General features: G+C 40.8%; 1 protein-coding gene across 2 annotated transcripts in view; it reads right to left on the bottom strand.

The window, feature by feature from the left end:
• Positions 1 to 3,439: 3,439 nt before the first annotated feature.
• The window catches only part of FSHR (follicle stimulating hormone receptor), a 201,453-nt gene continuing 189,226 nt past the window's right edge, over positions 3,440 to 15,666 (bottom strand). For both annotated transcript variants that reach the window (XM_012638857.1, XM_012638858.1), the window contains 2 exons: positions 9,658 to 9,843; positions 3,440 to 5,245 (listed from right to left, as the gene is read on the bottom strand). In XM_012638857.1, the coding sequence (XP_012494311.1) occupies positions 4,012 to 5,245; positions 9,658 to 9,843 (1,420 nt within the window). In that variant the 3' untranslated portion in view covers positions 3,440 to 4,011. The remainder of the gene's footprint in view (positions 5,246 to 9,657; positions 9,844 to 15,666) is intronic.

Genomic DNA, 15,666 nt, shown 5'->3' with positions numbered 1-15,666 from the left:
CTTGCAGATGAAAGCATTTTGATGAGAACCAGCAAGCAAAACCTTATGGTTGAGCTTCATTTTGTGCTGACTTTTATTTAGTTCCAATAATGGAATCAATTTTATTTTAAACAAACAAAATATCCTATATATGTCTTCTTTTTCCAATGTCCCTTACTATGCAGTAACCGAAAGTTTGTTTCTTCCTTGCTTGTGCCTTTTCTAATAAAACACTTTATGAACCCAAAGGTTGTGGCCATCAATTTCAGTGATTTCTTAATAAATGCCAAGTGATGCTGGCCTAAATAAGGCATAGTGCCACTTATGGTGAGAGTTGCAGCATCTTGGTGATATGAGTGAAGAGGAGCCTTTCTCTCTTACTCTCTCCCACTCTCCTGTTATTCCTGCCGGAAATAAGATCTGAAGGGTTCCCATGTTTAGCACATGGAACCCTGCAGGGAAATGATGCTTTCCAGTGCCCCACCCAATCCCTTTCACCAAAATTACTGCTTCTGTATATGGCAAGACAAAAATTGTTTATCACTGTTTACTCAGTTCATCTCTTCACTCAACCCCTTAAACGCTTCTGGGTTTATCCATTCAGTCTTTTTTCTCTGACTCCTTCAAGGAAGATCCTACCTTGTCAGACTGTTTCTTTGGAGGAAAGGGAGGGAGGAAGGTAATATGAGAGGCTAGCCAGGATGGGGCAGGAGGAGTTTATGATCGGTGAACATTTGAGGAAAGAGGCATGGGAGCAGCTCTCGGGTGAGGTTGAGGGTTAGGAAGGAACCATGCAGGGCTGGAATTCACCTAGTTTATACCAGGATAGCCAAATAAACTGTTCACAGCCAGTATCCATTCTGGGAGAACAGTACCCGGGCTGTACCAGTTGTTAATATTTTGAATAGCACCCCTGGAGATGTGGGCACTTTAAGAAATCTCTGGGAGCTATTAGTCCCCTTCATGGTTTTTGAGATTTGAAATAAAAGCTTTAAAAAGCCAGAAAAAAAAAAAACAAATTTGTATGATTTTGAAACTTCTTTTGAGTGTGTATGTGTTTTCCATTTGGGTCACCACTTGAACTGAACCTCCCCTGTAGGAGGCACAACTTTAGATGTGTTACCTGTAAAATCGCTATTTAGGGAGAAGAGTGATTGATAATACTAGATTTCAATTGCTTTTATTCCAATACTGGAAGTGTAGGAAATGTTTCCTTCTCTTGTCTAGAGGGTTTAGAAGCCCTGAATTTAGCTACCCATAAATATGCTTGCTTATTTAAGAAAAATCTCATCTCTTCCCAGGATGTAATGACAGAGTGATGGAAGGAATACCTTCTGAGCATCTCTTGGTGTGTATTTGTCTCTGATCATATTCTTGCCTCTCAGAGCCACAATTTCTTAAAGCAATATGTCATCAGAAGCCATGTTGTGAGATAATTAATACTCTATCATATTTTTAATTTAGCTGCTACTTGCTTTTGAATCCAAATTCAGAGATACCTTGCCTCTGGCCACAAATAAGAAAGATAAATGACTGCAGATGGAGCTGGGGCAACCCAGCACTGCAGCAAACAGGTGCGTTGGGGGCTGGTAAGAAAAATGCCACAAGAGAAAACCTTTCTTTTTGTATCGTTGTACATCAGTGCTCTCCAATAGAAATACAATGCAAGCCACAAATACAAGCCACATAGGTAATTTTAAATTTTCTAAAGGCCACATTATACAATGTAGAGGAATAGGTGAAATTAATTTTTAAATGTATTATATGTGTCCCATATGTTCAAAATAGTATTGTTCTGAATATGTAATCAATAAAAGTACAAGGAAAACAATATAAAATAGTTCAATTCTAAGTATTTGAAATCCCAGCATCTATTTTACATAAAGTGCATCTCAATTCAGGCTAGCCACGTTGAGTGCTCAATAGCCACATGTGGCTAGTGGCTACTATACTAAACAGTGAAGCTCTAGACTATAAAGATAATTATTTTTCACTGGATGCTTACCATATATTGAGATGGTGCCAGGTCAGATGGGCAGGAATGATTGCTTTTTCTTCTGGCTCTATAAGGACTTCCTCGTTAATGCATTTTGGGATCAACTTTTGAAATGTTTGCCAAAGTACAAGATGAGGAAGGATTGGCTTCAACACTGAGACTGTGAGAGGAGAACTTGGCCAAGGCACAGAGCTTGGTGGAATTTATGGTTGATGCTTATGACCCAGATTATCCAGATGGGGTCATTTATGAAAATAGATGTGGGTAGTGTGATTATTTATTAAGAGCAATATGCTGTAATGAAATGAGTTCTAGACTGAGAGTCAGCAGAGGGCACTAGTCCAGGAGAGGGCCTGGGAGAGAAGTAAACCAACATTTACCCAGCCAGTTACAACACTAGGCACTTTATAACCATTTTCTTATCTACTCCTTATAATAAGTTCAAAAGTTAGGTATGTATATAGCCAACTCTAATTTACAGAAGAAGTTGAGCCTAGAGAGGTTGAGTCCTGGTTTATCACAGAGTCCTAATAAAACCTGAGTACTGGACGGGCATGGTGGCTAATGCCTGTAATCTCAGCACTTTGGGAGGCTGAACAGGGAGGATTGCTTGAGGCCAGGAGTTCAAGACCAGTGTGAGCAACATAGTGAGACTCTGCTTCTACAAAAAATATTTTTAAAAATTCAACTGGGCATGATGGCATGCATGTGTAGTCCTAGTTATTCAGGAGGCTGAGGCAGGAGGATCACTTGAGCCCAGGGGTTCAAGGCTGCAGTGAGCTATGGTTGTGCCACTGTAAGTCAGAATGGGTGACAGAGCAAGACCTTGCCTCTTAAAAAACAAAAAACAAAAAACTCAATGCTGTCTGACAGCAAAGCTGCTGTGTTCTTAACATTATAATCCATATAGATGTCATATAATAGGTACATCTGTTCAGGTTCAACCAGAGAAGCAGAACAAATCACACATATGTATGTATGTAAATATATGTAAGTGGTAAATATTTGCAGGGTGTTGGCTTACACAATTGGGGGGCTGGTTAAACAGTCTTTGTAAGGATGTCTTCATATCTGATACTGGAGCCTCAAGTCCTCAGGGCAGGTGTTCATAATGGAAAGATCATGAGCATGCTGGAAGCAATCGCAGGAGGTGGAACTCCACAAGCACAAACTGAGCCCTGTTTACAATCTTGTTCTTGTTGCCTCTGACCTTGGTGATGAAAGTATCCTGCAGAAGTTGGGCCCTTCATCATGGAGCTAAACACATACTCCTGGCCTAGAAATCAGAGAACCTGGAGGGAGGATCCAGGGAAAAGTGGAGCAATTGTAGACCCAGCTGCTGCTTCAGTGATGAGCTGAATCAGCATCAGCAACAAAGTGTGTTGAGCTACAAAATGGCCGCTGTTTCCCTCTGCCCTCCTATTATTTTTGGAGAATCTTTCCTGCGGCCCACCCTAACTGGAAACATGAGAAAGGGAATTCTGAAATGTAGTTCAGCCTATCCAAGTTGATACATTACAAAGCTGTCACGTGGGTGCTTAAAAAATATTTGTTGAATGAATGAATGCTGTGGTGCTTCTCTTGGAAATTTTCAGGAAGTCAAAACACCTAATCCTGGCTCTGCCTCTTACAAATCAAGCAATTTTGAACAAGTCACTTAACTCTTTGAGTCTCGGTTTCCTCATTTGTAAAACTCCAAGAATAATCTTTGTCCTACCTATTGTAGTTGATGGACTTTTGTTTGGATCAGTTTAGGTTATCTGAATAAAAGCACTGTAAACATTATAAGGGTTCAAAATCAACATACAAAAGCATAAAATATGACATAGTATTGTATTTTAATTATTATTAATAATTCAGCTTCCTAATGTATCACATGGAATTAATAGTTCCTGACCAATTTACCTTACAGGTATGCCAGGAAGATTAAGCTAGATAAAATATGTAGAAGCACTCTGTCAGCTCTCCAGGGGCATACTCTTCAAAGGTGAGGGTTAATTATCATTCAACACTCAGGTACATTTTCACATTGTGTTTTAGTTCTGGGCTAAATGGCTTAGAGGAACAAGTATGTAACTGGGGCCATGGGTAACTCTGGGAGCTGAAGAGCAGTGGCCATTCCTTGGATGGGAGTTGTGGGCAGTGGATGAGGTTTCTGTCTTATAAATTTGGGCTTGCATTTCATAGCAGCCAAACTTGCTCAGCAGAATGAAGAAATCCCTGCGAAAGTTTTTGGTAAAGATGGCATAGAGGAAGGGGTTGGCACAGGAGTTGATGGGGTAGAACAGGACCAGGAGGATCTTGGCCTTGGACACAGTGATGAGGGGCACCTTGAGGGAGGCAGAAATGGCAAAGAAAGAAATGGGTGCCATGCACAGAAAGTCGGTGAAGATGAGCATGGCCATGCGCTTGGCAATCTTGGTGTCGCTAGAGGAGGATACGATGTTGGGGTTCCTCACTGTGAGGTAGATGTGGATGTAGCAGCCGCAGATGACCACAAAGGCCAGGACATTGAGCACAAGGAGGGACATGACATACAGCTGTGACAAAGGGCTGTCAATATCCATGGGCAGGCAGATGCTCACCTTCATGTAGCTGCTGATGCCAAAGATGGGAAAGAGGGCAGCCATAAATGCAAAGATCCAGCCCATCACCATGACACTGGCAGCATGATGGAGCTGTACCTTGCAGTCCAGCTGCATGGCGTGGGTGATGGTGTGCCATCTTTCTAGGGTGATGGCTGTCAGAGTGTAGACTGAAAGCTCACTGGCAAAGACAGTGAAAAAGCCAGCAGCACCACAACCTGCTCCAGTTTGCCAGTCAATGGCATAGTTGTAGTATTGGCTCTTGGTGTGGATATCAACTGATGCTATGAGCAGCAGGTAGATTCCAATGCAGAGGTCAGCAAAGGCCAGGTTGCACATAAGGAATCGGGGAACTGTGAGTTTGTAGTGGCTGGTAATCAGGATAACCAGCACTATGATGTTCCCAGTGATAGCCAGGATGCTGATAAACCATATCAAGACTCTCAGGATGTTGTACCCCATGATGTCTTCACATGGGTTGAATGCATCTGGCTTAGGGGAGCAGGTCACATCAACCACTTCATTGCATAAGTCATAGTCAAATTCACTGTACATTATGTCAAATCCTCTGCCATAACTGGATTCATCGTCTTCTGCCAGAGAGACTCTCTGACCCCTAGCCTGAGTCATATCATCAAATTCTTGCCTTAAAATAGATTTGTTGCAAACTGGATGAAACTCAGAGCTAGAAAAATACAGAAAAGAAAAGAATCAACAGCCTGGATCCAAAATGGCAAATATATCACCCTTTGTGCATGGTAGAAATGATGGGGTTTCTTTCTGAGATTGTTATTTTTTCTTTAACATCTTGTCTGCCCTTGTGGCTAAGCTCAAGGGTTAATGCTGCTTACTGTAAATGTACATAACAACTTGTGCATATATTCCTAGAGTTGGATGGCCCGCTGGGGAAACCATCTGGCCACAACCTGAATGTGGGGAGGAAGGCGCCTGGGACTAGCTAAGCCTTGCTGTTAAGTGCAAATAATTTACAGACCTGGTATCGGCTCTACCCTTCTTCCGCCATCCACATTCGTCTATCTCTGAATATGCCCGAGTAGGACATGCCCCTATTCCTCTACTTTATACTCCAATCACTGGAAGATTTGGACTGTTCTCTGACTCAAATGAGAAGTTATTTGCTGCTTCTACCTACATAAACTAGAGGATCAGAATCTGTAGTTAGTTCCCAGCCAGACCTGTTCCCTGGCTCTTTGGTACTCAGGCTATTGGGAGGGAAGCCAGCTAATTTGCCTGAAACATTACCAGGGTCCTGTTCTTTATTATTTCACTCCCCAGGGGCCACAATAGTCCTTGGGCATGTGTTTGTCTGCAAGGTAACTCTGGCTCTCTCATATCAAATAGTTTCCTAGTGGGTGCCCACAAGAGCAAATGCAGGTTACAAAAGGGCTTAATTTATTCCAAGATTGCAACTTATCCCCTGGGAAGCTTGGTTCTTCCTGGGCTCACTTTCCTGTCATGCTTTTCCCTTTAAACCCAAATGTATAAGAGGCCTTGTTGACAGGGTAGAGGCACTTACAGAGGGATTTGAATGAAATCCAGGTGATAAATATTCACTCCATGAGTATACTTATAAATATTCTACCTCAGAGTATTCTGCTAATACCCTGCATGTAGAGACACAGAAGGTAGCCCTTCTCTTTGAAGCAAAGGCTTACAGAATGGGAATGGTTTACATTGGGACTCTTTTTGGATGGAAAAAAAAATCACACATAAACACCTCTATCTCTCTCTCCTTCCCCAAGGGGCAAATTCACAGCAATATTAAGTGACTATCATTCTCAAACCTTAACATTATCTCAGTTATGAGTGGGGAGGTGAGTATCAAACCTTTTAAAAGCTCTCATAAGAAGAGAGGTGGCTAGGGAAGTGGAGAGGTATACGACTCTGTTTGATGTTAAAGGATGAGTCTTGCCAAATGTTTCAACATACAGACTGAACCTTTCCCCATCAACCTCGGTGAGAAGCAACTGTTAGGGAGAACCCTCCCCGCCCTTCTCTCACCTCTGGGAAGTAAATTGAGTTGCCAGGAAGTCATCTTCCCTTGGCCCAAGGGATTCTTTTGTTGATGTTGGCAAATGTGTCATCTTTTGTTTTAGAGACTGTTAGAACGTTTCAGATTAGTCACAGGTTGCTAAGGGGGCTAAATGATTAGCATGTCTAATTGAAAGGGAATGAAACCAGAGCCCTAGAACGTCTTTTGGTTTAGTCAGCAATATTTCAAGAAATGTGAGGCAAGCTCTTTAATGGGCATAGAGGGGACAAGGAGGTCATTCTGTTGTCTTTAGTCTAACTCCTGACTTCTATTAATAAATCCTATTGTTGAATTAGCTGCAGCCGATTCTAGGAACAGAAAGTAACATGGTACTTGCTGACTGCAATTTGGTCCATTAGTCTGAGATCTGACTTCACCATCTAGAGTTTTCACTTCCTGGGGCTTATGGTTGGCTGCTGTGAAGATTCTTATTGATACTGCTACCAACATATTTAAAATATTGTGCTTCCCCTTTCTGAAACAGAAGTGACCCAATGACATGAGGTGGTGAGAAAGGTAAATAATGTACGCCTCTGAGATAAGAACAGACACAAAAGTGGAAACTGAGGGAATACAGCCTTGCCTCTGCAGCACCTTGGCAAATCCCAGGTATCATAAGGAGCTGGGAATTCAGTTTAGGGTCAGTTTAAAAAATGACATTCTTGGACTCTGATCAATCAATGAACAGACGCCTAGCAGGTGACATAGCAGAGTGTCCCAGAACCTGAGTTTGGAGACAGGCAGGCCAGAGGGTTTGGATTTGACATTGGTCAATGTTGGTCAGTTTGTTTAGTATCTCTGAGTCTCAGCTTCTGCCTCTGTGCGAAGGGAATAATAAGTTACCTTTGTGAGAATTAGGTAAAGGTGCAAAGTATTACAGTGCTTAGCAGTGAGTACTCAGCAAATGTCAGCAATATGAAGACTAATGATAGCGACTACTTATTGAGTTCTTGTTGGGGCCCAGGCCCTGCCTGGGTACTTAGAAGTATATGTCACAGTGCATCAGTTCAAAATCTAGTTGTGAAGAAATGGCCTAAATACAAGAAACATTAAAGAAGAAAATGAGAGCAAATAACGTAAGCTGAGTACAGAACTATGACAAGGAAATATCTGGTTCGATGACAAATGAGGAGTGTGACTGATACAGCCTTTGGCAAAAGTCTAGGAGGACCATTGGCCAAAACCTCAGTCACAAGGGGCTCACATATACACTTTGGGCGTTATTTCCCAATGAAGACCAGAAGAACAATTTCATCATACAACTATTATCAAACTATACCTACTATGGTATATGATGAAATGACACTATTTGAGGAATAAATTCTGAGATTATCTTCTGAATAGCATAATTATTTTGTACTGTTTGTGTGAATTTGTTACATGTAAAAATCAAGGACCTGTTTCAAAAGAAAACATAACACCCATTGCAATTTTTGTTACTCCATTGTGGTATGTCGTGGAAGAAGCATGTGCCTCTCCCTTGCTGTATCCTGAAAGGCCCAGATGGTAAGTTACTATGCAACAGGGACATGGAGTAAAGCTGGGTAGTCTGCAGGGATCAGGGAAGGCCGCACGTCATGGTACAATGTAAGACAGACCTGGAGATTTCTGGTTGGGAGAACCCTGAGACTACATCTATACTACCAGGAGGTGACAAGACCAGAGGAGTCTGAGCAACACAGTGAGATAACAAATTCCTGTGACGTGTTGGCATTGGGCCAAACAGCACATGCAAGCTGCTCTTACAATGATCTTAACATCCTTTGAGATTTTTCCTTAGGGGTATTCAGTTCCAGGGACTTGGCAGGGAATTGGTATCTTTTTCACTCTAGAATAATTCTTGTCTGGAATATAAAAGAGGCAAACCTTTGTTTCAGCCTAGGACCTTAAGAAATTCTGGTTGTTAGGAAGAAATTTCCTGGCTTTCAAGCTAATCTGTGAGGAGTACCCAATTCTGGATAGTTTCCCAATGATGCGTGCTAATTCTGAAAAGCAGCTTTTCTTCCTACAGATATTTCAAATGGGTCTTGGTATAGATTCCCGATTACTTTGAAAACATTTTAGGATGTGTACTGTTTTGTTGTTTTTCTTGTTTTGCTTTTAAGCAAGAGGTATGTATGGGCAGATCAATGTATGCTGAAGGCAGAATAATAGAGGAGACTGTAAAATGGTGAAATAATATCATGGGAAAGCTATATTGTTCTAGGCTACAAGAGTAGTGAAAAGGCATCATTTGGTTGAGTGCAACTGCATGGTATGGATGGTATAGGTGAGCTCAAGGGAGAGTGAGAGCTTTGAGAACTCCTGATATTTGTTAGGTTCTTACCTCCAAAGGATCCTTTAAATGTCTGCAACACGTGCAATCTCCGTGGCCATTCCCTTTTCATTCTCTCCAGATCCTGTCTGATTACCTCAACTTGTTAACCAGTTACCTACTGGGACTTAGGTCTGTTTAGATTGTCCTCTTTAAGTCAGGGCCTTCTTGAACCTGGTCTTCCTTGAGAGCCAAAATAAAGAGTTGCCTCAATCTTTGTCCTCCCTGTGCGGCGGTAAGATCTGAAGGTGGATTGGAGAGGCCTAGTGTGGTTGGGACATGCTGCAGATAGGCACATCAATCTCTGGTATGGCATTTGTGCTTCTCCCCTCCAAAGTTGACATGGATGGTAGTAGGCTAGGGTAGAGTTTGGGACTTCAAGGATAAACCCATATTGTTGTGAAGGAGAGAGGGAGCAGATATTAAGCACCAACTATGAGTCAAGCACTGTGCTTGGTATTTTTCATGTTTTCTCATTTCATGTTTAGTAGGTTTTTTTCATCATGTGGGTAGCTCTCCCCTGTGAGCCCATTTTCAAAGAAATTAAAGGACCTAACCATCCCTCAACCTCCACAAAACTGAATTTTTGACTCAGAATGTGCCTAAGGACTTCAGTTAGGGAGATCTCTCTACGAGTAGATTCTCTTCATGTCACAGATATGTAGAAGTTGTGGATTCAGTTCTATGCTGGGGAATTGCCCAGACAGGCTCAAGACACAGGAAGACTCACATTTGCCGTCTCCAGTTGGCAAAGGCACAACAGTGGCTGGGATAGGTGAGGCTGGCCTCCATGAGGGCAACAAGCTTTTCCAGACTAGGAAGCTTTTTTAAGTTGTAAGTTGACCTGGCCCTCAGCTTCTTAAGATTTTCTAAGCCATAGGTAGGCAGGGAATGGATTCTTGTTCTTGAAATATCTCTATAAAGAGAAAAGGTAAATATAATTACTATGGGTCTAAAATTTTCTGCTCTTAGTTAACAGACAAAATAGCAGACATTCTAGTGATATTCTTACATGGATGAGGAGGGAAACTACAGTTTATCCAACACACCTTGGTTAGATGAGTATTCAGCTAACAGAACATTTGGTTTGGTGGGAGTCCTGGCCCTTGTGTTCCTGGTAGGAGAAGTTAGGTAACAGAATATCTGATTCCTAGATACACTTACGTTCTGGCTAATTTGGAGCTTAACTGTTGCTGGTGAGTAGAACTAGCCATCTCCCCCATTTACAGCCTATCTATTTGTACTCATTTATTTGCATAGGACTTAAGGGGTTGAGACCATTTGCCCTTACCATTAAACTGACTACTAAGATATTTCTAATGAGCTGAGGTGGAATCTGTGGCCAAATTTCAGAAGAGGGTGAGAAGAAAACACACCATAAGGGGAAGAAGTATCTGGCAAACAGTAGAGGCAGCCTCAGCACAAAGTCCAAGTGGCAATATAGAGTGGTGGTTATGAACTTGGCATCCACAGAAGACTTGTCTGCATATGTGCCCTGGCCCTTCTATCAAAATTATGACTTTGGTCAAGTACATCACTTGTCTGTTTCAGTTTCTTTAGCTATAAAATAGGAAGATAAAAATCATATCTACCTCAAGAAGTGGCTGTGAAAATTAAGCAAATTAAAGTACATAAAGAACTTCATTGCCAACAGACAGCACGTAATAGCTGGCAACTATTATTGGTAAATCTTACACACACAGAGGCAATTGTTTTTGCTTGGTAGGAAAGTCTCTACCCAGGTGAACCAGCAGAGATCTCATGGGAACCAGCGCAAAGGCCAGTTTAACCAAGTCCCTGCTAAGGGAGGGCTCCAAGTCCCATCCTTTCTGGCAGCAACACCAGAGATGTGGGTGCTTTTCTGGCAGCACCACTGGCAGCTGAAACCCTCAAAACCAAGACCAGCTGGTGAGAATGAGGAGATTTAAATGGCACCAGCTTGGACCTGTTGGGGCCAGCAGTGTGTGGTCATGAGGAGGTGCTTCTGATGGGGTTGGTAGCAAGTGATGATCAGGATGAGTTCATTTTAACACCCTTGGGGACCCTTGGATATACTTGAGGAAGAAAGATCTTTTAATTCTGGCATTCCCTGTAAGTCAGAGCAGTAATCACTCACAGCAATGAAACTTGGGGGTGTGAATATATATTTGCTACCCCATATGTTCTCACAATCTGGTGAAAATTACATTCTCAAAGTCTTGTTTTCATTGTGTCATTCCCTTACTTAAAAATTTATAATGGCTTCCTATTGTCCAGTGAAACCCACCCCAACTGCTGCCCTGTTTGTCACTTCCCTTTCCCAACCAAACTGATACTAGTTGTTCGTACTTGATGCCACTATTTCCTCATCTCACAATCCAGAGTTTCTCCCCAACCTCTAGAGAAATAGTGCTCACTAAGGCCATGTCTTGGTTCTAATCTAATCTTCTTGATTTCTCAATTATGTTGCATAGGGAAAACGCCTTCTTTCTGAGATGCTTTTTCTTGGCATCATATTCTCTTCCTTTGACTTTTGATATTTTTTTTTTGGTTTTACTTCTATCTGTTCTTTAAATATTGACATTTCTCTAAAATTAGATCCATTCTGCCTGTACATAATCTTTTGTTGATGTTACTTACTCCCTTAGTTTCAGATACTAGGCATATGCTGGGCTTCCAAATGTATATCCCCATTCAGATCCTTCTCCTGAACCTCAGGCCCAGATAATCACTTGTCCATGGGACCCCACCATTTTGATGATTTGTAGGCATCAAAACTGAACTTACCATCTTTCTTATATTCCTCCTTGTTTTTCCCATCTCCATTTCCCCTGTCATCCAAAACAGAAATTTGGGCACCATCCTTGACTCCCTTCACTCTCTTACTTGAACATCAGTCTCCTGTCTTCACAAGCCTACCTTTTAAATCTATTTCAAATCACTCTACTTCTTCTTTCTCCTGTTACTTTGGTCTCGGTCATCATCATCTCTGCCTAGACAAATGCAATAGTCTCATAACTGTTCTTCCTATGATCATCTATTTCTTTAAGGCAATCCTTACACCGCAGATTTTAAAAATGCCAATCAGATCATGATTTCCCACTTAAAACTCTTCAGTGATTCCCCATTGTTCTTAGGATGAAGGACAAATCACTGGATACAATGTCCCGGTGATTTGCTTGGTGTCTGTTGCATCCATTTCGTGCCCTTCTCTGTACTCAGCTCTGTATTGCAGGAGGCATGATCCCTGTGGGTTGCATTTACCAGGTACCATCTTGTCAATCAGCTTCTAGTTGGGTTTAGAAAATGACACTTCTGGGGGATTTGAGGGTAGGTAAAAATTAAGGCATTTCTCATTACTCCTCTGTCTTAGGCCCCAGCTGAATCTTCAGCTATCATTGGACAGATTTGCTGAGGATCCAGCTTCTACCAGTTGGCCCAGTTCCTGGGCATCAGTAAGACCCACTCCTCACTTGCTGCTCAAGTCTTAGGGTTAGTGATTACCTATCATTCCGAATCTCTGGATTATTGATCCCCTGTTTGATATTTAGGAATATTTACATTTTCAGAACTAATGATTACCTTTATATAGTACATATATGTATATTACAGTTACTCTCTTCTTTGTTAGATGCCAATTTGATCAAATTTGTTAATACTATTCAAATTTTTTGTATACTTACCAATGTTTTGCTTGTTCTGTCACTGAGAGAAGTACATTAAAATTGCTATGATTGTGCATTTGTACACTTCTAGTTTTGTCAATTTTTCTTATATATTTTTGATGATTTCTTTTAGGCCCATACAAATTTAGAATTTTTGAACTTCCTGGTAACATTCGTTATATCTAGTAGTACTTGTCTCCTAACTCTTCAGAAGTTTCTTCCCATTTTCTGGTCCCTCCCTGACCTCCAACTGTTAAGAGTACCCATGAACTCAGTGCCTAGACTTCTTTTCTCTACCTTCACTTACTGTGTAGGTGAGCTCATTCAGCCTTGTGATTTAAACACCATTTATATACTGATGGATCTAAAATTTTTATATCTAGGTAGGTTCTTTCCCTTAAACTCCAGACTCATATTCCACCATCTCCTAGTAATTTCCACTTAGATGTCTAATAGGTCAAGCTTTGGATATTAAAAATTGAATTCTTGATCTTTTCTGAAAACTTGCAGCCTTTCCCGTTGTTTGTGCAAAAATTTTGAAGTCATCTTGACTCTTCTCTTTCTCTCACACCCTATATCCAAACTGTTAGAAAACTTATTGGCTTTACATACCACTTTATCTGCAATCTGACTACTACTTACAGTATCCATTGCTATCACAACAGGGTAAAAGTTCTGGTGTTCCAAGGTATCTTCTAGTTCCCTCCCTTGGATTATAATTCTTCAGATTTGGGGTCCCTGGAGATTAGAGTCATCTAGTCCATGAACCCTTGTCTTTGTGATGAGACTTTGCTCTTTGTTGCCCAATGATCCAGCTATCCCAGCCTGCTCTCCATTTGTACCTGCCATTGTTCCAGAGCTTCCCAACTGTATTTTCTGCCATAGGAGAAGTTTCTGGTTTCTCTTTTTAGGCAATCCCTCTTATGACCAGTTCTGCTAGCAACATTTGCTCTGTTCTCTGTGATCAAAGTTCTTGTTTCATCTGGCATTTGGGCTCCTCTTTTTTTCTCAAATGTAGAAGAAAGCATAAATTGAGACCCAATTCCCTGTTTTTTCTAAACAGTTTAAAGCTCCCTCCAAGGACTGAGATAAAAGAATTTAAAAAGTCCTTCAGGAACAATTTAAACAGTTAAACCTTTACCTATTATGAACATTTTTCATATTTTTCTAAGCAAGCAATACAAAACAGAAGACTATTTTTTTCTTAATTATGCCTCCTTGAGTTTAGAGTATTTTAAAATATCACATTAATTGAAAATTTCCAAAGAAACAAATTTTTATATTCCATGGAATACCCATCCTATTATCTCATATACTATGTGGTAGATTAAAGATTACTGCAATTGCTTCAACCCTCTACTCATCAACCGTCTATTTGCTCTACCCTTGAGTCTGGCCACAGATGCAGCAGGCATGTGAGTGAAGGGAACAGCTTGGAAGTGGATTCCTCACACCCAGCCACCTGAGCTGACATTGCAGGGATTAGAGACAAGCCATCCAAATTTCTGTCATACAAAATTGTGAGCAAATGGAATGGTTGTTTTAAGCCACTAAGTTTTAATGCACCAATAGAGAACTAACAGACTCCATTGAGATCTCTATGACTTCATCACCTCCATAATTTTCAATGGTTATAGAGGTAATTTTTCCTTGAAAGCCAGTAAGAATGAAGTAGCATTATAATTCTGCATACTTTCTGCCTCTTACCACTTACTATGTTTTGCTTTATGTACTAGCTATTTGTATTTATATTTTATCTCTCCTTAAAGATAGCACTGCCTTTATTGTTGTAAGAACCCAGAAAATTATTGCTTTGTTTGAAGATATACTGGGGAATGACATTGGAAAAGGATTGGGAAAGGGAAGAGATAGATCACCCCAGCCAACCGTGATATCCTCTGACCTCCAGAGTCTTGTACCTTGTGTTGGCTCTTCAATTGTTTCATATTGTTTTTTTCATGTATGTATGTTTGTCTCCTCAGATGTCCTGAAATCAGGGATTATTAAGACACTTTTGTGTTCTGTATCATATCTGGCACAGGGCTGGGCTCAAATCTATCCAATCAGTAGTTATCTCATTAGCAGAGATGCTTTAGTATTGTCAAAAAATGAGAAGCTGGAGAAATCTTACAGGAGAGCTGATTCTAACAGGAGAGGGATGAAAGGCAGACTGAAAAATCCAGAAATCGGGTTTAAAGTGGGTTTAACAAAATGGTGCTTGTGCAGCAGGAAATTATGTGACTGAGAGTATCAGAGTTGCCAAAGAAGGGAGCAACCTTGTGCGAAGTTTACAAGGAGATAGATGTGCATTAGGGAATAAGCAGAATATGTTGTGTGGATTGACCTGAATGCAATTTAGTGTTTAGATGTTAGATTGGGAAGCCTCCTTGGGAAACTTCAGTGCCTTTCTGTCTGCCCAGTGTTCTGGAGCAAGCTTGTTATCTTGGATTCCTTCTTATCACAGCTACAAAATATTTGTGCTGCTGCCATTTGCACAAGGTGGCTTTGCTGCTGTGAGACTAAAGCATCTTGACAGTGTCCTGGGATCCAGATCTTCTGTTGGTGGATGTTTAGTGAGGAAGTGGTTAGTAGGAGAAAGAAGAAAAGTCACTTAAATTTCAGTAAAGCAAATTCTTTAGCAAAAGTGATTCCTGGATGATAAGGAAGTAAAAATCTTTGTAAATGTGTTTATTTAAAGCTTACTGGCTAGAATGACCAAATATAGAACCTGTCAAGACTTCCAAATTTTGGACTGAGAGAAAAATGTTTGGTATCTCCATGGATTAAGAAAATTCCACAGAAATTTATGTAAGTAGGGACGAAGATAAGTAGATCTTATTCAGTGTGGTTTGAGAGGTATTCTGATTTTCACTTTGTTCCCCTAAAACATGCACATACACTCATACGCAGTCTATTCCCTGGCTATGATCTTTCCACATGGCCTGAAAATCTGATGTTTGATTTTAATCTCTTTATTAAAACACTCTCCACTTTTAGGATGTAAATATCCATATGGTGAAATAACAAAAAAAGACATTATCAGTTATTCACATCTTCATGGAAGTAGGTTATTGTGACTGTGACGCTTAATTTTG

This window comes from Propithecus coquereli, unplaced genomic scaffold (genome assembly GCF_000956105.1).
Source record: "Propithecus coquereli isolate 6110/MARCELLA unplaced genomic scaffold, Pcoq_1.0 Scaffold136, whole genome shotgun sequence".
In the NCBI taxonomy this organism is placed as follows: Eukaryota; Metazoa; Chordata; class Mammalia; order Primates; family Indriidae; genus Propithecus; species Propithecus coquereli.
The sequence above is the reverse complement of the archived record's forward strand: the minus strand, read 5'-3'. Positions and strand labels throughout refer to the sequence as shown.